Below are 26639 nucleotides of genomic sequence, written 5' to 3'. Positions count from 1 at the left end.
CAGCATAAGATGACTCTCAGTGTTGGGGGCGGTCAGACGCCAATGGACAGTGAATGCGGGAGGGACAGGTTTGGACAGAAGACGATTTTGGGCTGGCCCTATTTTGGACCTGCCGTATTAAAGTGCCTGTGCACCACCGAGGTGAAGAAAGATGTGACTGGAGCTCAAGACAGCTGGGGCTGTGAATACAGGTGTGAAGGAATGTGCCAGACATGGAGGTTAAACCCCCGGACTGAGGAGCTGCTCCAAGAAGAATGTGAAGAGAAGAACCCTGGGAAGCAACGATAAAAGGCTGGAGGAGAAGAGTCCTCCACAGGGATTGCTAAGAAAGGAACTGAGAATTCACTGGAAGACAAGTCAGGAGAGAATTCTATTAAGGCAGGTGGGAAAGCTGTAAGAATGGAGGACCTGAAACGCCCTGGAGTGCCAGCTAAGGCGAGTGTGTCTCGCCCTCTGCACTACACTTCGGGCTGGAGAACTCTGCTGAAGGACCTGTCCTGCCACTGTGACACTCCAAAACGTCTCCCAACTGCAATACCACAAAATGTCTCCAATCATTGCTGGATACCCCCTAGGGGAAAAAATCACCCCTGGTTTGGAACTACTGGGTAAGATAAAGACTGAGAAGTCCTCACGAAAATGAGCACTGAGCCGGCCACTGACACCTCAGCAAGGACAGTTCCAGTGAGACAGGTCAGAGGCAGATGGTGAGGAGTGGATAGTGAAGTCATCCAGATGACCATCCAGAAAAACCTAGAAGTACAGCTAGCTGTAGAGGGCAGCAAAGAGAATGGGCAAAGGATACAAAGGCTGAGACCTATTCATCACTCGGGGGGATGAAAGCCAAAAACTCAAGATAACTTGAAGAAGCAAGAGAAGGAACAAGCTACTCAAAAACCCTCAACTGAATTACATATACGACATTCCACCAAGTGAAACAGCACAGGCGAAGGCACCCATAAAGCCCATGACTTCTGTATGTTACAATCATCCCCTTTATGTGGGACTCCAGGACCTTGGAAATGGCTCTAACCAACTTGTCTACCTCTGTGCCTTAGGTCACTGGGGCCTCCCCATCTACCTCCCTGAAGTCCACAATCCTTAATCTTCATTTCTCCAAACTGCACTCACCTACTATACCAATTCACAGCATGGACTCTGCAACCAGACTGCCTGACCAGAAACCCAACAGTACTGCTGATAAGCTATATGCAGTGGACAAGTTACTTTGTGTCAATTTCCTCTGTATAAAACACAGATGACAGAATAAACCTTAGGCTGTCATAAGAATGACGTACACCTATACTTCATTCTAGGTAGTGCCTAGAGCACAGCCTGGCACATAGTAAACTTCCAGCCCTGCCTCCTATCCTTCAAGGCCCACCTCCAGACTCCAATTTCATCAGGATTCTCCTCTTCCCTTACTTCCTGACCCCCTCCAGCACAGTTTCGTCTGAACTTTACTTGAGTCCCCATTGTGGTCCCCACCAGGTTGACTCAGGAGAGGATGTCTCTTATGCATCTTTGTGTTCCTGAAACCACTGGGCCTAGGCCTTGCACATACATATCCAGTGCTGAATAAGCTTGCATTAAAAAGACGCTGGCACGTGAAACCCACACATGACAAGCAGAGCAGAAGGAAGAGAGAATTGTAATCCTAGACAAAGAGAAAAGGCATGAATGTACTGAAAAGCAGCAGAAAAGTTGTTTAAAATGAATAAAATAACTGCAGTCACCTGGGTTGTGACCTTTAGCATCCTTTAAAATGTTAGTCAATTAAACAAAGTTAAGTTGCTTTTGTCTTCAGTCTTTTAGAGGAATAGCCTTGAAAGGAATGTCTCTGAAATGCAATGGCAGTAACCAACATATTAACCCAGAACTAATGAAATCAAAGAATGGCCTAGCTATACCTTTGCATTTACAATATCAAAAATTTAAATGCTCAGATTGACTTGATATTTCTTTTAAAAATATTTCCACATTAAAGAAAGGTAGACTGACAGGGGAAAAAATCCTGTTTATGTCTTTTCAAAAAAGCTGCAACTGTATCACTTAACCAATACTGAACGCTTCCTGTACACCACGTCTTTGGAGCCAGAAAGACTGGCAAATCCTGCACAGAGTTCTAACAGAAGTAAATGCCTGGACCACAGAGAAGGTAGTACAGCTCCAAGTCCCCGTCCCTTTAACCTTGTCTATAATCATCACAGTCATTCTCACCTGCTTCCTACACTCTGAGACTCAACAATGAAAAGGCCCCACTCCAACTTGCTAGCCCTGCTTGTTTACATCTCAGCCACTTTGGTGTGGCCTTGTGGTTAGCCCTGAAAAACAAATACAAAACCAAGGGCTTGTTTAATACCAAGTATTATGTGCAACAGACACCTCTCCCTGTTACACACCTCCAGCCTGAGAATGAGGCTCCTAGGGATTGGTGAGCAACAGGGTGAGCCTTGGGACAGTCGAGGGCTTCCTACATGGCTTCTACACTCACACACCCTTCCGAGGAAGCTGTGGTAGGCAGCCTCTACATTCAAAGACAAATCAAGGCTTGGTTCAAACATATCTCTCTGCCTGGTTCCCCTCCCCTTCCCACTGTCCACACTGGAAAAGCAGCTAGAACTGACAGGGGAGTCCGGGTGCCTGTTCTGCTACTGAATAGCTGCTTGACATGAAGTGGTTTCCGGTTTCACCTCCAAAATGAGGATGCAAATGCTTGCCCTCAAATATATATGAAAGCACCCTGTAAAATTAGAAAAAAACTTTTCTATGTTCCTCTACCATAACTTCAGTCCTGTGTATCTAGCTCCCCAACGAAAAGCAAACTGCTCTAATATATTTCCTACTTTTTCTAATGCTTTGGACACACGATAGGTATTTAAAAGTAAATAAGTTAATAATGCCTCTTTTTTAAAAAAATTTTCCAAGCCTTACAATTAACCAAAACATGCAGAAAAAAGATTTTGTAACTCTAAGAACAGTGCATATAATTATAATGGCATATAATGGCATTCTAAATGACACTTATAAGAAACTAGCAGTATTATAGAAATATATTTTTTTGCTTCCTGAAAGGCATCTCTAAATTTACAAGACCTCCTACCTCTTAAGAACAGCTGTCCCACAGAGGTATAAATGGAATATAGATCGATGTGACACAACTAAACCTTTAAGTGGGGGAAGGGGAGAAGGGAAACCCACATTCATCGAGGGCTTGTGTCACACACATCTCTTGGGACATTAGTCCAAGCCTGATAGCTCGACTAACAAGCAATCTGGAAAAATGTTACTTTACGCAGAGTCAGAATTGTTTTAAAGAATGTATATAAGCCCTCCTGTGCCTGTTTTTACAGCTCCATCATCAAAAATTCAGTACTCAGCTTCTACTTCTCTCTGCCCAAGTGAAAATAATCAGGGCTCGCCTCATTCTGGGCAAAAATCTCAACTAGTTTTAAGTCTGGACAACAGGATAACTAGACTGAAGTCACCAGGGCAAAGTCTGTCATCTTCGGTTTTCTCATCCTGTATATCACCCCTCCCCTGCCCCCCAGCGCCCCACCCAGGTATCCATGCTCTCCAACCTATTAAAAGGGAAGGATCTGACAGTACTCATTTACGGTGGCTGCCCAACAAACCCAAACCCATTGACAACTCATTCACACTAACAGGAGCCCCTTAAAACAGGCATTGCCATCTTCAGCTTCTTACCTGTAAAATTAAATGTTTTCACCCTCTTAAAATAGTTGCAAGCATTGCAAGCAAGTGGGGAGTTCAGCTGGGTAGAGGAGTGGTGAGGGTCTTCAGAAGTCATATGAGGCTTTCTAGGCAAAACCTAAGACTTGGCCCTATTCATCCTTATAAACCCGCTACTATGAAAATCATTTTAATGTTTAATAAATGTCTCATTGAAGGAAAGTATAGACCAATCAGATTCAGTACTCCGTGGTGATAGTGACAGAGGATGGAGAAGGGAGAAAGCCAGAACCCCTGGGGAGCACAGCCTGAGTGCTCAGCTCCCACTCATCTTCCAGACTCAACTCAGGACTTCTCTTTCAGGGCGGAGCCTGGCCCTCACCCTCGCTTCCTCAAACTCACTATTATCTATTCCATCCTCCTTCAGTACCCAGTAACCCAATGCAAATAGCGGGGTTTCTGAACGACTATTTTATTATATAGATCTTTTCCACACAGTAATTCCTCTTACGCAGAAATACATCTCGTTTGCTGAGCAAGTTCTCCACAGGATATAAAGTTTTAACAAAAGAATCCTCATCTCCAGCTTGCTGAGAGGCCACAGAGCATGGTGACTGAGGATAATGACTCCAGAGCCAGCCAGCCTGGATTTGACTCTCACCTCCACAATTTATTAGTTTTAAGATTTGGGAGAGTCTTTTAACCTCCCTGTGTTCTTGTTTTCTTACCAGTAAAACGACGGAAACAACAGTACCTACCTCAAAGAGTTGCCACAAGGATTAAAGGAGTTATTTAGGCAGTTTGAACAGTGCATATAATTATAATGGCATATAATTAACACCATTTAAATGTAAGCAATTATTATTAAAAGTCTATCACTTTATATTACTTGATATAAAAACCAAAGAACCTTGAATGCATTGAGAGCAAAGCTACAATCAGGAAGTCACCAGCCTATCTCCATATATAAATTAAGTGCAAGAAATTTATTTCTTCCCCACAACAAACAAAGCAAGGTGACGTGCACAAAATGAGTCACTAAATATTTACCAACAAGTTTCAAAGACATAGAAGCAAAACTCTCCTCTTCTAATCACTTAAAGATATTCTACTCAGTGTCAGACAAATAAGTACATATTTTTCCATCTAAGTGATCTTTTCCAACCCTACGCAACAGGAATTCGTAAAGCAGGGCTGCATTTGATTCATGGGATGTGTTCCTGAAGAGCTTACATAATTTAAGACTGATTATCCCACAGTCTGGTGGTAGAGTGTGGGGAAGGCACCCTCAGAACACATACACTTCCAATTGTGTTATATTTCTTGCTTTCCTGATGCTTTGTATTATTAGCACTGCCTGTAATATTTCTCAGTTGCATTTCATAAATTGATAGCATGGCATATCATAATGTGTTCGATCACATTTCTATTCCATAGTTACTGATTTTCAGGAGTTTTCAGCACCAATGTTAGCACACCTGGATATTCCGAAGGCTATAATAAAGACCTCAATTATAACAGTTAATTTAAAAATAATAACACAAATTTTACCACAATCTTTGAAGAAGTTCTATTAACAACATGAGTTCACATAATATTGCCAAGGGTTAGTATGATTTTCTCATTATAAGAAAAGGTGATATCACTGGGTAACAAAGCATTTTATAATTCAGTTGACTTGCTAACTTTGAAAATATGAGATGGCTTGATATATACTTTGGGAAAATATCCCTGTTGAAATTTTGCACATGCTGTGAAGATTTTATTAATATTATTTGTGTGTCATTAGTTGAAATTTGCATAATTCAATTTGCATATAATGGGATCACACTGTACTAGGAGATAAATTAGAAGGCTACATTTTCTCTCGCCCAAGCATGATCTTGAGGGTGCTGGATCACAGAGAACTGCGCAGCAGCCTAGCGTTACATGTACTGCATGTACTCACCCTGAAAAAAGGTAGGTCCATGAGCTCTGAGAACCAAATCACGGTATCTTGAGATAGGAACAGAATTCCAGATTAAGTATATGTTACATGTCTGAGTATGTGCATGTATGTACGCATACATAATAATTGTAGAGAAACTATCCAGACTGTTATTAAACCATGCCATTTTTAAAGCCTCCAGAAAAGACTTCATGCTATATTCCAATTTTAAAGCATTTTCCTTGCTTCAGAAGAAGCACTATAGAACTTGATTTTAATTACCCTTGTCAACATCCACCCACTTGCCGGCACAAATATTCAAAAGGGGCCATAATCAAAACTCCTAAATCATATTTTTTATAGTGATTCCCATTTACTACCTAAGTTATAGCACAGCATCCCCAAAACATTGGCCTGCTTCTTCTCTCTTGGTGGGCCCAAAATAGTGCCTGGAGACCAAAGGTCACAGTGGGGGTGTCCTCTTCTCCTTACCAACAATTCTCAATGGCCTCAGCTGAGAAGACGAATGACTTTACCTCCTCAGTCTGTCCAACAGGTAAAATTTATGGCCGCATGATTAACTGGCAACATGGGTCATCTACAGACCAGGTACCTGTCAGAGAATACAACCCATAACTCACTGCTCCTCAGTACCTTGTAAAAGCTCAGCTGAGAGAATTTTTAAGATTTCATAGATGATAGCCACACGCACCTCTAAATCGGAGTTTCAGTGGGGTGGTTTGGCCTCCAGTGCGTCTTAGTAAATCAGTGCTGGGTTTTTGTTATTAAATGTAAATTCAAATGCCTTTTAGGTGCATCACGTACTCTCCGATCATTCAGGCCTCCACCCCAGTGAGTCTCCCACCCTGAATTCGCCAAGGGGCTCTGTGTGTGTTCTAGGGCACAACTTCAATGCTTTAACAGTTTACAACTCTGTTTTAGCTTTTACTTTGTTTCTGCAGAACCACAAAGTTGCCGGAGGTGAGCGTGAGGACCATCTCAGGTCTGTCCTGGGCATGCAAACAGTCCTGCCCATGTGCATTGTCTTCTAGAGCACCAGGAATATAAGAGAGCTTTTCAAAGACCCCATTGACATCTCATTCCCAAGATATTCTTTTTAACTTTTTTGGCCCACTTCTTGTTTGCCCCAACTGGTATCACTGCTACAGGCAGTTGCCATGTTAAACAACTGCTGTTGATTGTTTTCAGCAGACACCCAAGAATAGGGTTTACCACTGACTGATCTGAGCCAGGTCAAATCAGCTTCCAGACAGTTCAAATAGTGGCAATTCTCTGGGGTTATGGCTTTGAAGGTGGGGGCTCCAAACCTGTTCTTCCCCCTCCAATGACTATTAGTATGCTTGTTTTGAAGCTACCATGTAGGCTAGGGAGAGGCTAGGGAGATGGAATGGACATAGAGCAAGTTAAAATACAACAAAATTCACTGTTTTTACTATGATTCACCCATTTCCCTTGAATAAACACTCCTAGAATTGTTATACGCCTATGGTTAATATCTAGATTTCTGAAACAGTTGATTTTCATCATTTTTGCCAGTGTTCACACTGCCTTTATGAAGAAGCAAACTTCAGGAGGTTCTTATTCTGCCATTCCAGAAATGCTTTTTAATGTAAATTTAAATTTATATACACACTTTTATACAAAAATATGATAGGATGATCTAAAATAAGACTTTCAAGCAGAACAATAATCCATTTTAGGGTCAAATTCTGGGTAAGAATTAAACTGAAATAAAGAAAGAATGTAAATCTTCTATTATTTTTTTAAATGGCTGATAACGGGTATCAATTTAATGATATTTGGATTGTTGAAATACATTTATGTAAACCTTTAAAAAAAAACTGATGTGACAACATTATATGTGTGCAAGGACTCTATTTTTTCAAATTCTTTTAGAGGATACAGAAACAAAAAAGTTTGACCACCACCTTCAAATCAACTTTATGCAAATTACACTATGATTATGTCACACACACACACATTCAGGAACCTCAGAAACCCCCAGACTGAAGCCCCAAGTCCTTAGGATATGTTCAAGGAACTCCACAATTAGGCTTCCTTCTGGCCTTTCCACCTGCTCGCCCACCACGCCCACATGCAAAGCCTCTGCGCTTCGTCAGTGACCCCTCCCTGTGGCGGCAGCACGAGCCCAGATGAGAAGGGGAAGGAGTGGAGCGGACTGGTTAGAAGGCTAACTGCAGCCCACGGGTGCCCCACACCGCACCTCAAATTCACTCGGTGTCTGAAAACACTTTCTTGATTAACTGATAATCTTTTAAGTGAAAACTAAAAAGGTTTTTAAATAAGTTTTCTCAACAATTCTGAGACCTTTCTTCCACTAAAAATTTTTAAAAGACACTACATCCAATGTATAAAGGGAAGTTCATACACAAATATTTTGTCAACTTGTTTCAATTAGTATAGGAGTTACACTAAGCTCACTTAAGCGTATCTATCTTAACCTCTGATTTAGTTTATCCTCTCTTATGTTATTCTAGTGTGTGAGACTGCTCCAAAGTGGGTAGCAAGTTGAGTACATGGCGATTACATTCAGTTAAACATGTTTTTATGCTAAGAGTAGAGTTAAAACACAAGGCTTTTACTCAGACAAACCACTTTATCCAAATAAACATGGAAGCTTCACATTCCAAAAAAGAAAAAAGAAAACAATGAGAGGCCTTCAACTATATTTAGCAACTTGGGTTTTTAACATTCTCTCAGTATATTCAGTTTATTCTCCTAAACCCACTCTTTTCTTACTTTCAATTAAAAACCACAAACCAACCCAGCCTCAAGTTAAAACTAAATAGAAAGCTATAGGCTTCTATTTTTTAATTTCCATTCTGGCCCCCAAACTCTGATAATGATATATCAATATTGATATGTTGCTATATCACTATTCATTATAAAGTAAAAAGTTCATATTATCTTTGTCAAACAGAGCACAAGTCAAGGCCAAAAAAGACCAGGACCTAAAATAAGCCTGGTTTAGGCTGACTATAAGGATGAAGATGATGGTTTTATAGTTTTCTCTGAATATTTCTTAAAAACATCAAAGTTCCACAGAACAGAAATAAGGCAATCCCTTGGTTCAGATCCTACGAACACTTTCCAAGCCTACTTCCAAGTGATCCTTTGGTGATCTGCCCACGGTCAGTTGGCTAGTAAGTGGCTTTCCCTCGTCCATTCTCACCTACACTGCCCAAGGACCAACGAAGAGCAAAGAGTCAGTTTATAAGGAGAGGCAGTGACCGATAGCTTTGTGTGACCAGATTATAGTAAGTAATTCTGTACTTTGGAGTAGTATCTTATTGAAAATTATAGAACTACTCACTTTGATCTGGTTATATAAAAGTTTATTCAAAATGTTCAAAGCTCATATTAATCCTGAGAATTACTTAAAAACTAGGTATAAAGAAAACCAAGTTAAAGAAATATTAAGGTTTCCTAACCCCAATCTTTGCTCTCCTTAAAAAGGAAGATAGGCAAACAAGGTAAATCTACTCTAGCTAATGGAACTGCCAAACTAAAAAAAAAAAAAAAGGTTGTGACCAAAGCCTTACTTGCCATTCAGTGAGAATAAAGCAATTTTCCTTGGAAAGAATGTAAAGAAAAAACATTCTATCAGTATGCAGACTATCAAATTTGGGCAGCAGAAAAAGCACTGACATTGAGAAACAGCTCAGCCTGCCTTGCCGACCCCCATTTGGTTCGATGGACTGGGTCAACATACCAATTCCCTCAACGATTATAAGGCTACTTACTGTATTTAAAACCCCAGCACAATGTAGCTAAATTCATTTCCCTACCTTTGTTTTCCATGTACCTTTTCTAACCTGGTGAACTCCCTGAAAAATACTCTTTCTGCTCCTTTACCTTCCCTTTAAAATAAACTGGGGAAAATGCTTCATAGCAAAATCCCTCCCACTCTGGCAGTCACTCTGCTGGGATCTAGGGAGAAAAGACAAAGCCTTTGCCTGGGGGCCATACTGCTGGCCTGTGCTGTCAGCAACCAACAGCAAGTTACAGAACCTGCTGCAACAAGGAAAGACTTGTCAAAGGAGAGGGCATGTCTAAGTTTCGTATATATCTCAGCAAAAATGAAAACTAGACCCAAGAATCAGTCATGTCTGCGTCCCAGTCCAGCAGTTCATGACCAAAGTACACTCAACACAGTCTGCTATAATGACTTATTGTCAAGAGAGTATTTCATAAAATTTCTTACTGCAAAGGAATCTCAAAGTTTAGACCCCACTGACATATTAAGCTAGTGATGTTTTATAAGTAGACATTCATTCCTTTCCCAATTACTAATTCTTGTGGAACACAGATATAATTCTTAGTATGACCATTCTCAAAGACTCAAAACTATTCATTTCTGAACTAGAGAGAACAAAATAATATACCATTTATAAGTTACCAAAAGTATCTAGACGTTTCTTTTTGACATAAGACTGTCATATTACATATAATTCTATTAAAATATGTAAATATATACAAATGTATATGATTATATTTCAAACAAATTCTAAATAGTATTTCCAAATCTGTCAAGAAAAAAAACATTTCAACTTATTTAAAAATTCTTCCAGTAATCTTTAGATCACATACCTCACAGAATCTTAAAAAAATAAGTTATATAGAAAGCTGCCTTATCCCGAAGTCAAAAATTTCAAATCTAAATATCTCAAAGATGAAGTTTACGAATTGTTTTTAATCAATGGAATAAAAGAAAAGCAATGATTCAATATAAACACTGCTACATTTACATACATATACTGATAGACATACATACCAAGTATCATATGCCTATAGAAGTTATTTTTTAATCTATAATATAATTTGATATATTCACAATTCTTGTAATTTTTTGAGGTAACGTTGGTTTATAACACTATGTAAGTTTCAGGCATGCAACATTATAAAGCGACATCTGCATGCGTTACATCCTGCTCATCACTGACAGCCTAGTTTCCATACCTTGCCATATGACTGACCCCCATTCCTCCTTTCACCCCACTTCAGGCCCCCTTCACTGTGCTTCCCTGCTGGTAACAACCAATCTGTTGTATCCTTCTATAAGTTTTTTGTTTTGTTTTGTTTTGTGTGTCCTTTGTCTTGTTCTTCTTTTTCTTTAACCTAATGTAAAATGCAAAATCTAAAAGGGAGGTAGGGAAGCAAATTAAAGTCATATGTAAGCATTTCAATGCTTTTACAACACTTAAAAACTCCCACTCCATAAGACCCTAGAGGCAGGTAAAGAGCAGAAAGCAGAAAGGTCTGAAGTGAATCAAGACACAAACTATGTGAGGTTGATTACAAATACAGGCACATACTCATAAATCATGCAGTACAACGGGCCAAAGGCAAAGAAGGCTCTGTTAATCAAATGGTTAAAATCACAGTGGAATCTGCTGTTATAATGAAACCTGGGGACAGGATGATTCATAGATCACAGCAAAACAATCCCCAAGTCAGCCATACTCAAACTGGTGAAAGAATCCTCCCAAGGCTTCGGCTGCCAGCTCTTCTCCACTCTGGGATCAGAAAGGCCTTTGGCAGAAACTCCAGAAGAGTTCAACTCCTCAAGGAGCTGGGCTTGCCCTGAGACCAGCAGGCAAGCACTGCAGAGTCTCTGGGAAAATCCCACAGTAAGAGCTCCAAGATCTGAACTTGAAGAGAAACTAGAGGCTCCCCAAAGGAGACAGAATAAGGAGTCTGGGAGAGTAACATTTGCCTCAAACTCCGTGGGGGAAATCAAAGGTCTGCCCTGAGTTCTTCCAACAAATTGGAGTGCGCATTTTGTCACTAGCTGGGAAACAGTCTCACTAACACATGATAAACTAAAAACCAAAAACCCAACTAGAAAACATTAAAAACCCCAAATCGTGACACAACTATTTGCCTTTTCTAATAGCTCTACAGTTTGTTTGAGAATTACAGACAATATTATGTTATCCTCACTTTCTACAGATAAGAACATTTGGGCTCAGAAAGGTTCATTGGCCTTGCAAAATGGTAGATCTCAAATTATAACCAAATCTCAAATCTCACACTCTTTAGAACAAGCAAAGAGTTTGGGAACCTTTCCCAAATCTCATACATCTGAGAAGGCACAAGGGCTGACTAAACCAGCATGATGTACGGGGTGCGAATAAACTCTTGTTTCAATTTGAGTGCTATGTTCTCATTTTATTTACATACAAATGTAATTTCAATCCAAGTCCTAGAATGTGAAACATGAGAACTTACTTGTGACTGAGCATTTAAGTTTTTTATTACAAGGAGGTTATGGACAATCTAGCCTACAAGAGGCCTGTTTGCAGCTTGGTTCTTGAGAAGCGGTGATAAGAAAATAATGGGCCTTTATCTACAAGTATCAAAGTCCTTGGAACTAGCTGGAATAAAAACTGCAAGGGATTTTAGAAATGTGCAAGTGATAGGTGTTGAGCACTGGAGCTCATGTGTCAACCAGAGAGTGGCGAGTAGTGGCCAGGGAAGCCGAGGGTCAGAGGCAAGGTCTGGGAGGGTGGCAGCAGTTGCAACTGATTCTGTGAAATGCCCTCAAAAATTAAACGCAAAAAGGAAACAGAACCTCACAAGCGTTACAGCATTACTGCGCACTGACATCCAAATCGACTCAGCCTAACCTTATGCCATACCCAAAGCACTCTTTCTACAAGCAATTTCAAACAACTTTCCTCACTCCCCGTCTTCCTCTTGAGGTTCTATCTCTCTGTGGATGTTCTGTGATCATACAAAACTGTAACATTTCTAACCAATGAGAGCATCTTAAATACAAAAAAACCATAAACCAAGGAAAAGGAAAATCCTAAAGTATCCTGAAGACTTTGTGCAAATCAATAAGAACCCAAATATCCCATCAGTAAAATGGATAAAAAGAGCAAACAGGAAAAAAAATACAAATAAGTGGTATACATATAAAAAGACACTCACTCACTGATAATTCCAAAAATGCAAATAAAAATAACAATGGGATGTGTACTTTTTCATCTAATTGGCAAAGATGAAACTGGTTATCGAAATCCATGCTGAGGAGTGTGAAGAAAGAAGCACTCCAGGCAGGGCCAGTATCAGTGAAAAGGTTAAACCCCTTCAGGAGAGCAGTTTGGCAACCTGGATCAAAGCCTGGAAAACCGTAGGCCTTCTGACCAGCGATCCCACTTCTAGAACTTCAGCCTAAAGAAGATAATTGGTTCCTAGTTATGAATCGTCATCCATTAAGAACAGAAAGTATCAGTTCAAAGGTTCATAATCTCTGCAACTTCAAGAGCAGGAAGTCCTTTCACATCAGGGAATCAGATCGACGTGAGTGTACAAAGTGTGAGGGAAGTGCTTCCTTGCTCGAGTGTTTTCTTGTTTTACAAATTTAATTTTAGTTCAAGTGCCAGAATGATAAGCTTGAGGCCTTTCAAAAGTAATTAATACAGTTCTATTGCTTCCTTGACATTTTTATACTGAATTTAAGTCCTCTACTTTAAAGCTTATTCATTCTTCATGCACATGTGTGTGTCACTCAAGACAAACCCAGAATCAAGGAGGATCCAACTGTGGCATCGTCATCATCTCCCTAACCAAAGTGTGCCTTGTCTGCAGAAGGGAAGGAGGCCATCTCTGGAGCTTCGCGTCCTCGTCCTCATGTAGACTGCAGACTGCTAGGTGTCACACCTGGTCTTCGTAAGCTCTCGATAAAGGTCAGTAGTATCATCGTCACTAGGAAAGCCACTTCTCCTTTCTGTGGATTCTATGGGTTCTACAGCCCCAACACGCCTACCACCCAGGAACCTAACCTCATTTGCTTCTGTACTGCAAAACATCATCCGCACCTCTAAAACTAAAAGCCTAATACAGCAGAACCACATACTACAGGGTGTATGTGGTTCCTGCAATGTGTAAGGCTGCCCAAAAGAAGAAATCTAAGGAGTTGGAAACCATTTGGAAAAATCCTTGGCACTATCTCATGTTAGATGTGCACGACTTTGCCTCTACCACTGGAAGACACTTCCTATTCTCAGTGCCAGGCTCTCTACATGGCTCCTGGCAGCAGTGTTTCTTCATTAACCACCGTCACCAACAGTCCCAGGCTGTCTCTCAGATTACAGACTGCACCTGCTGCCAATCAAAAATAGCCAGAACTTGCTTCTGTACATTCCCTAGTTTCCATTTCTGCCCAGACGCTGAGTTTTGTCTGGCATAACAAGTAGTGTGTCACTTTAATAAGCTGTGCTATAACAGAGTTCTACTAAATGTTATATAGAAATAATCATCACATTCAGGAGTTCTCATTAGAAACCTAAAATAGTTTGTGATTCAGTCTCAACATTAGTGTCGAAAGACTCCTGGGATGCTTTACCTTGAAGGGACATGATCTGAAGTTCTATCAGACTTAGGCTTACCCCTAGGGAAAAATACACATTTTATATTTAGCAAATATCTCCCTTACTTATATGAGCAATTTGACATCTTGCTAACTTTTGCCTAAATTCATCCTCTTTATCATCTTTATAAAGGCATATGCCCTAAGGTTGTCTATTTCTAATAAAGTTCCAATACAATGAAAAACAGAAATCCTAAATTATGATACTGTGTTTACTGACTATCTGTAATTGATATTATGGGGTGGAGGTAATGTGATTTGAGCTACAATATATTTTGAAGGGGTCCGGAATATGTCATTGTGGCCTAAAAATTATTTTGAGTTGAAGGCACTGGAGTTCCTGAAATCTCTTATCTACCTAAAAGCAGAGCCTCTCAAAAGAACTCAATTGTCATAAATCCCCTCCATAGGAGCATCCAGGGAAGAATGAATCTTATCAGCAGATATAAATCTCCACAGTACACTTGAATAAACATTGTCACAAAACTATCATATATCTTATATATTCTCTAATAGGAAAGACCCATTTATCTTTCCAAAAAATCATTTGTTTTCCTATAGGTTCCCTTCCTGCCTGGTCAGCCCCTCTATTAAGAAATCATTTTTTTCCCCCATTAATGCCCTTCCCTCTTCCCTTCTCCTATTAAGATGGTATATAAGCCACAGATTCTAACCCTTGGCCCATTTCAGTCACGTTTTTCTGTGGTTTAGTCTGTCTTTTCTCTTGCTAATCTTATCTTTTGTCAGTTTAATGGGCAGGCCCCCAAATACTGAACCTAAGAGGGTAAAGTTTTTCCTCCCTGACAATTTAAATCTATGAAATACACTGTATTATGAGTGTATATGAAAACCATTGAACCTTTTAAAACATAATTGCAGTCAAACAATTATATGATTAATACTTCCTCTTTAAATCTTCCTCTTTCCTTGCTTTTCTTTAAACTTCCTCTTAACCTTTGTTTCTCTTAGATTGTTTTCAAGTATTAGTCTCATAAGAGTAATTTAGCAGAAATAATTTGTCTTCCCTTTCTACTTCTGATAAACCAGAACAGATAATTATCAAGTGTTAAAAATGCTACTCACTTTTTGCCAGTTTATAAAAACCTCTCAAGTACAATCAAGCTAAAACATCATATTGATTAAATAAAGCAAGTTGCTATTTCACCAACCACTGAGAATGGGAAGCTTTCTGAAATATACAGAATTAAAACACAGTCACTTTGTACAAAACAATGATATCTCCCTCACTGGAGCTTATTGTTTTCAAACTGATTTGATGATGAAAATAAAAAGACAAACCAAGAAAATTAGTCCAAACTGGCACAAAGATAAATACTTTGTAGTAAAATATGAAAAATAAACGATAGGGACACCACCCTCCCTCCAGAGAAAAGCCTTTCTGCTCAGATGGCCCCAACCCTTCCCTTGGCATTTTTCTCTGAAGTTAACCTCAATTAGCTAACCTCCCATGGCTCAGAAGCACAGGGATGCTGGTGCCCACAATTAAGACAGCCTTTCCACACAGCAACCGTGTGTGCTGTGACACTATCATCCAGCTGTGCAGAAAAGCGGTGTGTGTGGTCTGCCCATCGCTTTACTGAAAAATCACAATCAAGGGTGCATGGCAGGTTGGACCACCAACCCTTGCCTTGACAAGCTGTATCAAAAGAAAAATTGCCAAGATACCCATTGTGTTAACTTTACCTGCTTGTCAACAACCTAAGATTATTCCCTTTGGCAGGTTCAGCTGACCATGTCCCTGCTGACAAACCTCAGGGATGATTCTGCACTGGCTACAAAACATCCAAATGTGACCGTCTGTTCCCATCCCTTTCCAGCCTAGTGTCCCACTGCTGCACCTCAAAGCAGCCACAAACTCCTAGCAGCAACCAGAAATCAAGGCTCTTTCCCAATTCCCTCTGCTTGAAACATATTTCCTTTGTTTTCAGAGCTAACTGCTTCTCTTCCTGCAAGACGCAGCTCAACTGTCCTCTCCTCCAGGAAACAAACTATTTTCCCACTGGGTACCCACAGCACATTATCATGGTTCCAAGCAGTACACACATGTCTCTATCCCAGCTTCACCAACAGCCCATGGGGGTGTAGATTCTCATACTTCCAAGTACAATTCAACATTATATTTCCAGTCACAGAAGACAGTAAGCACATACAAGAGCCTCGTAATTGGATGAGTGCATAGATGAACAAAACAATGAATAAGCAAGCAAATGAACAACTGAACTAATGGAAGAACTTTCTGGTTGTTGTCTGGAGAGGGAAGGGTCTTTGTTTAGTCCTCAGTAACCCTAAGCCCTAGCTGACCCCTGAAACACCCTGAGCTCCTTACCCTCCTTTCAGCTACTCTTCAACTCCACATGCTTATTTCACTTCTACATATCTTTAAATCCAATCCCCACATTTAATCCAATATTTTACCACATCAGAAGATCCTTTTTATTTCATAACTGCCCTTGTATAGTACCTGTAATAACCTACTTGCACTTGTTTCTATAAAGGTCTCCAACTAGACCAAAAGCCCCTCGGGCCCAATTCTTTTGCCCCTATAATCCCAGAGCCTAACACAGTGCCTGAAAAACACCAGACACTCAATATATATGAGATGGATAAGTGAATGAATGAAGAAAGGAAGATATAACAGTTTTCACACTTTGCTTTTCACTTTAACTAAATTATCTGATTTTTCCAGGTAGACTATGATCAAAGAGAGATGATAAGGGAAGACCAGATCATTTAGTTAAATCAGTGCTTTAATTAAAAATCTGAATGATACTAGTCTTTTTCTATATCAACATTCACAGACCATCATCATCTTATTGTCTCTCGGTGTCTATTTTCAACAGCGTAATAGTTTAACAAGTTTTGTTATTGGATAAAGTTGAATCGATCACAAAACTTTTATAGGCTATTGTTGATAGTACCCAAATCTGTCAGGCCCTATGCCAAGATCTTTCACATATATTTTATTCAATATTCGAAAACATTTCAAAAGGGTTGCATTTAGAAAATGAGAGGTGAAAAAGGTTAAATAATCCTTCCTACAGTAACTTTGCTATTAAGTTGTAGAACCTAGGTTTACACCCTGGTCCATTCAAACCTCATACTTTTTAACTAAAACATCAAAAATCCTAGGCCTTACTTCTTAAGACTAGAATAATGATACAGACCGGATTTCAAAAGCCTATGCTTTTATCTTTACTATTACCAGCTGCTAAAATATCATCACCATTATTAGATATTTTATTGAATCCTTGTTAGCCACCAAATCGCTAAAGAGCACAGAAGTCCCCAGGAGAAATGCTGCTTTGGAAAGGCCCCCTAAGAGTGGCAGCTCCAGGCTCTCAATCCAAACAGGTCCCTCCTATTGCTGAGACACTTTGGGGTACCAGCAATTCTCCAGATTTCTTGAAAACACCAAGAATCAGGGACTGAGAAAGGGCACTCTGACCACAGCCGGGTCAAACTGGTACAACCTTTATATAAAACAATCTGTGAGCAATTAAATGTCATAAAAATAGGCATATCCTTTGACATAGCAAGTCCACAGGAAGTAGTTGGATAATGTCCAGAGATGTATGAATAAGAACCTAAAAATCAAACAATAGCAGATTGATCAAACTATCCAATATGCAGACATATGACGGTATATTATGCAATAATGAAAATGGTGATACACCTATATATTTCTGCTGTGCTAAAATGTCCACAAAATAGTGTATGTGTAAAAAGCAGATCATAAATATTTGACTCTTTTCAAAAGCTGTATATGTACTTTTTAAAGTATGCAAGAAAAAGAATTTTAAAGGCTACAAGTATATTAAAATATTAACAATGGTGATCTAACTGGTGAGATTATGTGTTTGACTAGAAAGTCGAAAAGAATTTTGTCTATTTTATTTTTTAAAATTTTTTCCATAATGCCCATTTTATGGCTGCTAAAATAATGATAAATCAATCTCTTAAAAATGCCAAAGAGCTGGAGATCAAAATCAATCAGGACCGTTTATATTCCCAAAAGTCTTCCTTTTGATACCATCGAGTTCTTTAAATTGTTCATAGCTAAAAGCCTGGGGTAAATTTACAGGAGGATTAAGCTGAAAGAGATTTCCCAATTTTATCTCCTGTTTTCAATTTTTTACAAAATAATATATATTCTTGGGTTTATAGGAAAGCTGACACTGAAGGTTTAGTTTCTAGAATTTAAGCTCAGGTCCTGTAACAAGTAAAGAGCTGTGCATAAAACTCCATTAGCAGAGCACATAATAATTCTTTCTTATTAAAACATATAAAGTGCACATGATGAATCTTTGATGGATGAGGCAATATTTTCTACCAATGCCAATTATAAAGTCGGATATCAAAAGACAAGGTCCAAAAGTAACAGATATTTTTAAAGACCTAAAGTAATTTCAAGATAAAGAAAATGTCTTCCAAGACCACAATGATGCTCTACATACCTTAGACCCTCAATAAAAATTCCTTGGTTTGAAAACAAACAGCAGGCAACACTCTTCATTTTCCTTCCGATGGATATAGGTAATTTAAAATGTAGTAAGAATTCAAGTAAATACCTAAAAAGAGAAACTATTTAAAATATACTACAAACCTGAGGTTATAAAAAGTATGTTCAGAAGCTTAAGTATGCAGAAAAATACAAATTTTGTTTACAGGGAACAGGTGGTACTCCAAAAATCTATTTGTAAACAGATGTGTGGAATTCAGAACACATTTTCCCATCACAACAATGTTATAATGGTGTTAACTCCCGGCCTGGTCCATGAACCCTACTTAGCTGTTAGTGAGAACTATTATCCTACACCTGCATTTTGTGAATGGCACTCATGGTCTAAGTGAAGCAACCCATAATGTTCGGGAGGTAGAAGGGGCTCTCCTTCACTGGGAGTCAAAGGCTCAGGTGAGTCCCTCTCCACAGAGGCTCTCCAGCTAAGAGATGCCACCCCCATGTCATAACCTCTTCCTGGGGGAAGCCAATGTCCAAATGACAGTCAGTGGGGGAGGAAAGGTTTAAAGGCCCTGCCATCATGCCTCCAGGTGAGATAAATTCTGCAGGGCCACTCCAGCTCCAAAGCTCACTTATATCTGCAACACAGTTCAACTCCTCCTCTGCAGAAGCCTGCTTCCCTCACTCCCCTACTAGTAATGATGCCAAGGACAACCCCAGTAAACTTCCTGCACATAAATCTCCACCTCAGAGACTATTTCCAGGATCTAAGACAAATAACTAATACTTAGTAAGCTCATTTTATAACTCAGGCACTATGTGAGTGCACGTGTGTGTGTACATGTATGTGTGTGTATATATATATACATACATACACACATACATAGTATAATGTATATAATGTGTGTTACATATAAAGATAGATATCTTACTATATATATATGGGTAGGTACGATAATCCCATTTTAAATATGCAGAAACTGAGGCTCAGAGACGTCAAATGACTTCCACAAGATCATATGGCAAGTAATTTGAGGAGCTAGGATGTGAATCAAGCTCTACCCAATGAAAAGCCAATCACTATGTAAATGAACTCCATCTCCTAAGAAGAGCTGCTGAACGTGTTAAGGCAGACTCTACAGCCCAGGGGTTATGGTGGCAGTCAAAAATGGGTGAGGTGGTAAACCATGGTCACCCAGAAAACAGGAATTTATAAAAGGACTTGGGATCCAGGCCCGCTGAAAATCAGATACTATGATCAAGGGTTCATATATTGTTAGGCCTGAAGCAAAAAAAGTGGAGGTCCAATGGAACCAGAATTCCAGAATGAAACTACATAGTTATAACCTACTGCGTAACTAAATCCTAAAAATAATGATTGGCAAATCTTGTCCACCTACAATCAAAATGCTACAATATGTGCATAGAGATGTTTACTATGTAGGAGGAAGTGCTTCCTCATCTTTTACTCCAATCCCTGGAAAAAGCTTCAAAAACATACATAAACAGTATCTAAAAATGTACTAATAAATTTCTTACTGGGGTACAAAGTCTTACAATTAATAGTTAATTTACCCAAGATGTACAACTGCAACTGGTTTAACTTCAACTACAACCAGACCATGGCTTCCCCAAGCTTTCCCTAGCTAGCAATCTTCTTTCATAGAATAAGTAGTTATTTATACCTACTGACGAACAGTGAATGACTAAGAACTAATATTACTCGGCACTGATAGCCACACTGCCCAAGAACTACAAGACATAAAACCATTCTACAACCTCCAAATAACCATAAATTAATACTATTAACTTTAAGTGAAGTCATTAAGTTTTCATTCTTGCAGATGTAGACCACGGCTGACTCAAATGGTGAAAACAAACCATTTACAGGTTTAACAGAATGTAGATTTACTACATCCTTGGAAGAATTGTTAGATTTGTAATACAATCACATCACCTAATGTCAAAGTTAAGCTAAAAAATTGAAATATACTTGGAAAAATTGTAATAGTCCATAATGTCATTTTAAAATTCAAACATAATTGGGCCTTATCAGTTGATTTATCTAAGAGTTTGCACATATCTGTAGCCACTTCCTTTAAAAATTCACCAAAACCACTTCTCCCATCCCTACCTTATAATGCACAGCTTTAAATGGTAAAACAAAAAGTATCTGTAATTTCCTTATTTATCAATTTTGCACACAGGAGGTCTTCAAATTAAAGTGGATCTATCAGAGACTTCATACCATGTCAGAACCAAGAATTTGGCATCATACACCTCAGTTCACTGTTCTAAAATAAGTTTGTACATTTTCTAATCCTGATTATGGCAATGTTAGACCTATTTCTTCCCCTTCCCCACCTTCAATTACTAAAACAAACCCCAAATCAGAAATACACAGATATATACAGAACTGCTAAATATACCTGAATCTGCCACTTCAGAGGACAATAATAAAAGGAACACCATAACAAATGAGGAGATGCCACCAGCCTAAGAAAAAAATTTCTTCACACCATCTTAAAGTGGTCTAATCCTTTCGAGAAAGAGGAGGAAACAGCCAACTTAAAGTACGTGTCACTCTGAGCTCTACAATAACCCTGTCAAGGGGCCAATATGAATAGTGTATTTCTTTTCTTCAATTTATAGGTGAGGAAATTGAGGCTCAGAAAGACTAACCTTCTCAAGATGACAAAAGTTCTAAATGGCTGAGCCAGGAGTCTGTCTTCCTTCCCCTCAGTCACATCAATACCAAAATGAAGTTTAGAGCTAGGAAAACAAAAGAACATGGAGAAGACAGTCTGGCCAAAGGTGCATTATCAAACATTCACAAATGTGTCAAGTTTGGGAAACTTCCTATTTCCCCAATGCAGAGACACAGCAGATGCACCCTAAGGTTCTGTTTCTAATAGGTGACACTTCACTGTGGAGTTAAGTGCAGGTGCCCTGTTTAAAAAGTGACTGATCCAAATAAATAACGGCTTCAAAAGCTGAAAGCTACAAGTTAAAAGCCAAAAATAAAGGTCTTAATCTCCTTCCATTGTAACCTACTTATATCCCCTTATCTGAAAAACTTCCTGACCAGAGGAATCAAGGAACTGTCCAAGTAAATAAAGTGTTTGCACCCCCTAACGAAAGCCAGGTCTTTGTAGTGACAACAGCAATCCTGTCACGTTTCACTATTCCTTAAGTGTCCCCTGAAAAGGTGCATTCTGGCACTACCTGAAATTGTTAGGCTTCCAAATTTGTGAAGCAGTATTATTAAATAGAGGGCGATTTTTTTTTTTTTAACTCTGGGCTGAGAACGGAAGTCAAGTTCAGATTCTCTTCCTTCCTCAAGCGAGCAACTGAATTAAACAGCACACGCACACACACCCTACAGAAAAAAAATATGTGTATATATACATATCTCGAGGCTCTCTTCACCTGTGGCAATCGACACGGCATGCCCAGATTTGCTGGGATTTAAGGCTCTTCACTCGAGGAGTGAGGGAGAAGGCGGGTGGGTGAGGGGAGTATAGGAAAGAATGAACTGGTGCCTAAGTTTTCAATCGGATCATTTTTCTCAACTTAGGCAGCTCTTTCCTTCCTTCCTTCCTTCCTTCCTTCCTCTCTCCCTCCGGGCCGGAGCACACACTCAGCTTTGCCAGCATGGGCACCAAGGCCAGGGCCCGAGGGTGGCGCTGCCGCAGCCCGGCACCCGCAACCCGGCGCCCGCACCCCTTGGAGTCCCGGGCGCAGGCTGCCCAGGGAGCGCGACTTGTGCGCCGCGCGGACACTGGGCAGGGGCCGCAGATCAAGCGTCGCCGTCAGGCGTGGGGACCTGGAAGGGGCAGCCGCGGCGGGGCAGAGGGGCGGGGTGAGCACTTCCTGACTCTCGCATTGTCCACGCATCGCCCGCGCCACCCAGGGCCCCGCCACCGCGCCGTCCCCGTCGGGGAGGAAGTTGGCGCACCCCTCCAGCCCCGTCTTACCGTTCTTGGCGTCGCCCGCGGCTGCAGCCCCCGCGGCGGCCGCGGCGTTGGCGGCGCCGATCCCCGCGCCTCCGCTGCCCGCCGCGCCCCCGGTGCCCGGCGCGCCCGCCGCCGCCGTTCCGCAGCCGGCCGCCGCCGCCAGGGCCCCCCCGGCCGCCGCGCCCGCCGCGCCCGCCGCTGCCAGGGCCCCGGCTCCATTTTCCTGCTCGTCCCCGCTGCTGTTGGCGCGCTTGTTTTTGCGGCCGCCTTTACTGTTTTTGGGGTTGGGCATCTCGGGAGCGTCCAGGTGCCCGGCGTCAGCGAAGGCGGCTCCCCGCGGCGCGGCCTCCCGGGGCCCCGCGCACAGCCGGCTCCGGGACCGAGAGAATGGAGGGCGCGGGCCGGCGGCTCCTTCGGCGCACGTCTAGCCGCGCGGCCCGCGCCGCACCATCCCGGCCGCCGCGCCCTGCCCGGCTTCCTGGAGCCGGCGCGCGGCCACCCGAGGCTCGCAGCCGCGCGGGCGCCGCGGGCTCGGGGCGCGAGCGAGACGCTCCCGAGCAGGAGGGAAAAGGCGGGTCTCGCGCTTGTTTTGATTTGGCTTCGCTGACACGCTCTGGCCCCGCCCCTGCCCGTGACGACACTGGGGATTCGCGTGGCCGCGCCCACCAGGTGACCTCACGGCGGACTGCCCCGCCCCCGTGACGTCACACCACGCGCTGAGACGGCCACCTTTGGATGACGTCATCCTGGCGCCCTCGTCCACGACTTCTGGCGCTCGGGTTTGTCTATGAACCGCCTTCCCGAAATGGCCTCTAACGTCAATCCGATGGCACCTGAAGTTAGTCCGTGGCCTTCTGACCTTCGTGTAATTGAGGCTTAGCACAGTATGGTCCGGAAAAATAGGCGGGTGAGTAGAACAGGAATGAAAAAGGATTTCAGATTTTGGATTAATAATCCATTAAAAGGCTTTGCCATTTAGGAACAGCCTTGGATTCAATAATTACAGGAATGGGGTTGAATTCCTAGACAATGGAAGTGAACTGCAGAGTCCCTGAATGGGAAGCCAGCACAGTCGAGTAGTGGTGACAGTTCAAACGGGACCCATCATCCAGGGATGTAACCAAATGTTGCCTGTAACCAAGAAGCAGGCCCTGCTTGGGAGGAAACCCAAAAATCCCTATGAATAAGACTGAGTTGTCCGGATAGGTGCTCACGTTGTTAGCCGGCAGAGATTAGGAGGTGACCTCTGTTGATGAGAGGCAATGACCTGAGGGCAGGGGACCCCTGGGAAGAGTTTCACTTGGTCTCTTTCACTGCAACTATTTTCTGCCATTTGGCATATCAGCTCTTTCCCATCGCTCATATTCCAGCTCAAACACATCACGTCCTTCAAGATGATATAATTGAGGCGCCTTCCCTAAAGAGCTATCACAAGTACCTCCCTGTTTATTTCCTTCATCCATCTCTAATTATTTTGTCAATGCATATGTTTATTTATTGTCTGTCTGTTTCCTTCTCACCCAAATGAAAATCCACAGGATAGGAGATTTTTTTTTCTGTCTTGGGCACCTCAGGGAATAACTAGCATATATTTGTTGTATAAATTAAATTCTTTTCCCGTGAACTGTGGAGGAAAGCTATGTTTGCTCATGGTTTACAGTTTTCTCCTCCTATAGTGTGATCTTCTTTAACCCAGCTCTTCAGTAAAGGCTGTAGCTGTGTTGCAGAGGTAATAGACAGGCAGGGAAGTTCAGGGCAGAGTACCCACCCCGTGTTCACTTAAGGAGGAGATTCTAATTGAGAACTCTAGGCATTTATCCCAGAGTCCATAGCAGAGCCTGGAGCTGCAAGGAGGAGAGCTAGATACTTGGGAGCAATTGCTAGTTGGACTTTTCAGTTGGAAAATTATGAACCTTTTAAATTCCCTAATTTTTATTAGAGGAAAGTGACTCTTTAGAAAGCTGTATTCATAAACTAGATGGTTTTTTGTGCCTATATTTTCATATCTATTTCTCCCCCACTCCTACAACCTCTAAGCACTAGGAGAGCCAGGATTGTATCTATCTATCTGCAGAGTCTAGAATAAAGCCCACCCACACTAAGTGTTCAATAGAATTTGGAATGGAGGATGCTTAAAGCACTTTTCTGGCTACATTTTTCTGAACCTTAAAGTCTCAGCTAAATATCAACTCTCCAGGAAGTCTTCTCTGATAACCCAAAGCTGGATTCATCCCCATGTGCTCCCTGTACCTTCCCCAGCACACCAGCTTGCACACATGGTATTGAAATTGCCTATTTACTTGTCTTTTTTTCTGGGCTTCCACTAGACTATATACTCTGTGATAACAGAAACCGTCTTACTCATCATTGTATCCTTGGTGCCTAGCACTGTGTATGGTGCACAGTAGGTATTTAGTAAATACATAACAAATACATAAATAAATGAATGGACCGATGCTTTGAAGGTATGTATATGCAGGATTTGGTGGCCATTGGATTTGAGAGGTGAGGGAGAGAGTAAAGTCAAGAAATTTTAAAAACTGGAGAAAATGATGATGATTGTTAATTAAATGGAGACTTCAGGGGGGAAGACAGTGAAGCTGTAGATGAGGATAATGAGTCAAAGTGGCCCATTTGACAGCCTAATTTAATTACTGATATCTCTTACTAGAGGTAGCTGTGAGTTCTCAAAATCTTTTAGTGACCTGGGATTTGGCCTTTCTTTTTTTTCTTCTTTTGTTTTGTTTTGTTTCTTAAATGGTAAGGAAGAAGAAGCTTAAGTTAGAGTACAAGAAAATTGAGATAATTATTTTCTTAAATAAGCACGTTGCTCTTATGCCATATTGGATGAGAGTAATTGCGCATGTACCCTGAAGACAGACATTCACACCAGCTGCCTCCCACCTCTACATAACAGACTTAAGAGTTGGAAACTTTCCCACAAAAATATCATAATTGGCTCAAAGCACACAGCCAGCCAGCCAGTTGCTGTTCTTGTTCATTGTGCGAGCCACCTCCTTCCCATTCAAACTGAAACAAAATGAAAAGGAAGGAGGAGAAGTTGGGCCACTTCTTCAAGCTCAACTTTGCTAATCTATTTTTAGCCTTAGTCGAAAGTTCTGATTTATTGCTACAAAAAAAAAAAAATGGTATCAAAATGTTAAAAGCAAAATTTAGGTGGAGTTAAAGGATTCTACTTCCTACTTCCATACAATATGTGGAATTTCACAGGAATCCTGCTGTTCTAACCATTTTATCTTTCCCTTTTTCCTACCCTTTCTGAAGAGGAAAGAATGAGAGAGAGGAGGGGGAGGAGGGAGGAAGATGGCACATGGTGACAGAAAGCACACCCCTCAGATGCTTCCAGAAGGAAAGATAATGAGCTCTAGGAATCAGAGGAAGCCACTATGCTCTGTATAACCACGCTGGGCTTCTCTTTCTGTAATTTCCCTGATCAACTCATATGCTCCAAATTAAACTTCAAAAAAATTATACCTCTACCCAAGTTTTCCTTTCCCCAAACTTCATCACCCACTCCATCACCCAGGTCTTTGAAAATTAAATAAAGCACCACAACAAATCAAGGTCATCAAAGGTAAACAACCTACATAGAGCCTTGAGAAAAGGGACACGTTGATTGTCAGGGCTAGATGGGAATAAGTGGTCATTGTTACAATATTCTTGTTCTATTTATGGGGGGGGGGGTTATTTATTTCTTGTTTGATATTTGTGCCTGTCTCCTGAACTCTTGGGGTTGACTAAGTCTTTTGGGCTAGAGTTAGCCTGAACAATGTATGTTATCTCTATGTATCATTTCTTCTGGAAATAGCCTCTCTTATACCTATAGGTTTACTTTAAAAGGTAATGATAATTGTGATTATATAGAACTTGGACAAAAATGAATTACTAATGCAAATAATATCAATTAGTAAATGCCATAGATCTTTTCTCCCATTAGACTATTCCCAAGTATCAACATTTTTCTCAAATATGTACCTCAAAATCTCTTTTCAGGCCTTTAGTTTGACTTTAACATTATTTCCATAATGTGCAAAAGCAGCCATATAAAACAGGGCTCCCCAACCCCTGGGCTGTGAACTGGTACTGGTCCATGGGCTGTTAGGAATCAGGCCACACAGCAGGAGGTGAGCAGTGGGCCAGCAA

General features: G+C 41.0%; 1 protein-coding gene across 1 annotated transcript in view; it reads right to left on the bottom strand.

Annotated features, from left to right (window-relative positions):
- The window catches only part of HECA (hdc homolog, cell cycle regulator), a 36300-nt gene extending 13402 nt beyond the window's left edge, over positions 1 to 22898 (bottom strand). Inside the window, exon 1 of the mRNA XM_016132676.2 lies at positions 22497 to 22898. Coding sequence (XP_015988162.2) covers positions 22497 to 22767 — 271 coding nt within the window. The 5' untranslated portion in view covers positions 22768 to 22898. The remainder of the gene's footprint in view (positions 1 to 22496) is intronic.
- Positions 22899 to 26639: the final 3741 nt, after the last annotated feature.

The sequence above is a fragment of the Rousettus aegyptiacus genome, unplaced genomic scaffold (assembly GCF_014176215.1).
Source record: "Rousettus aegyptiacus isolate mRouAeg1 unplaced genomic scaffold, mRouAeg1.p scaffold_m13_p_1, whole genome shotgun sequence".
In the NCBI taxonomy this organism is placed as follows: Eukaryota; Metazoa; Chordata; class Mammalia; order Chiroptera; family Pteropodidae; genus Rousettus; species Rousettus aegyptiacus.
This window is presented reverse-complemented; position numbering and strand designations above follow the sequence as displayed.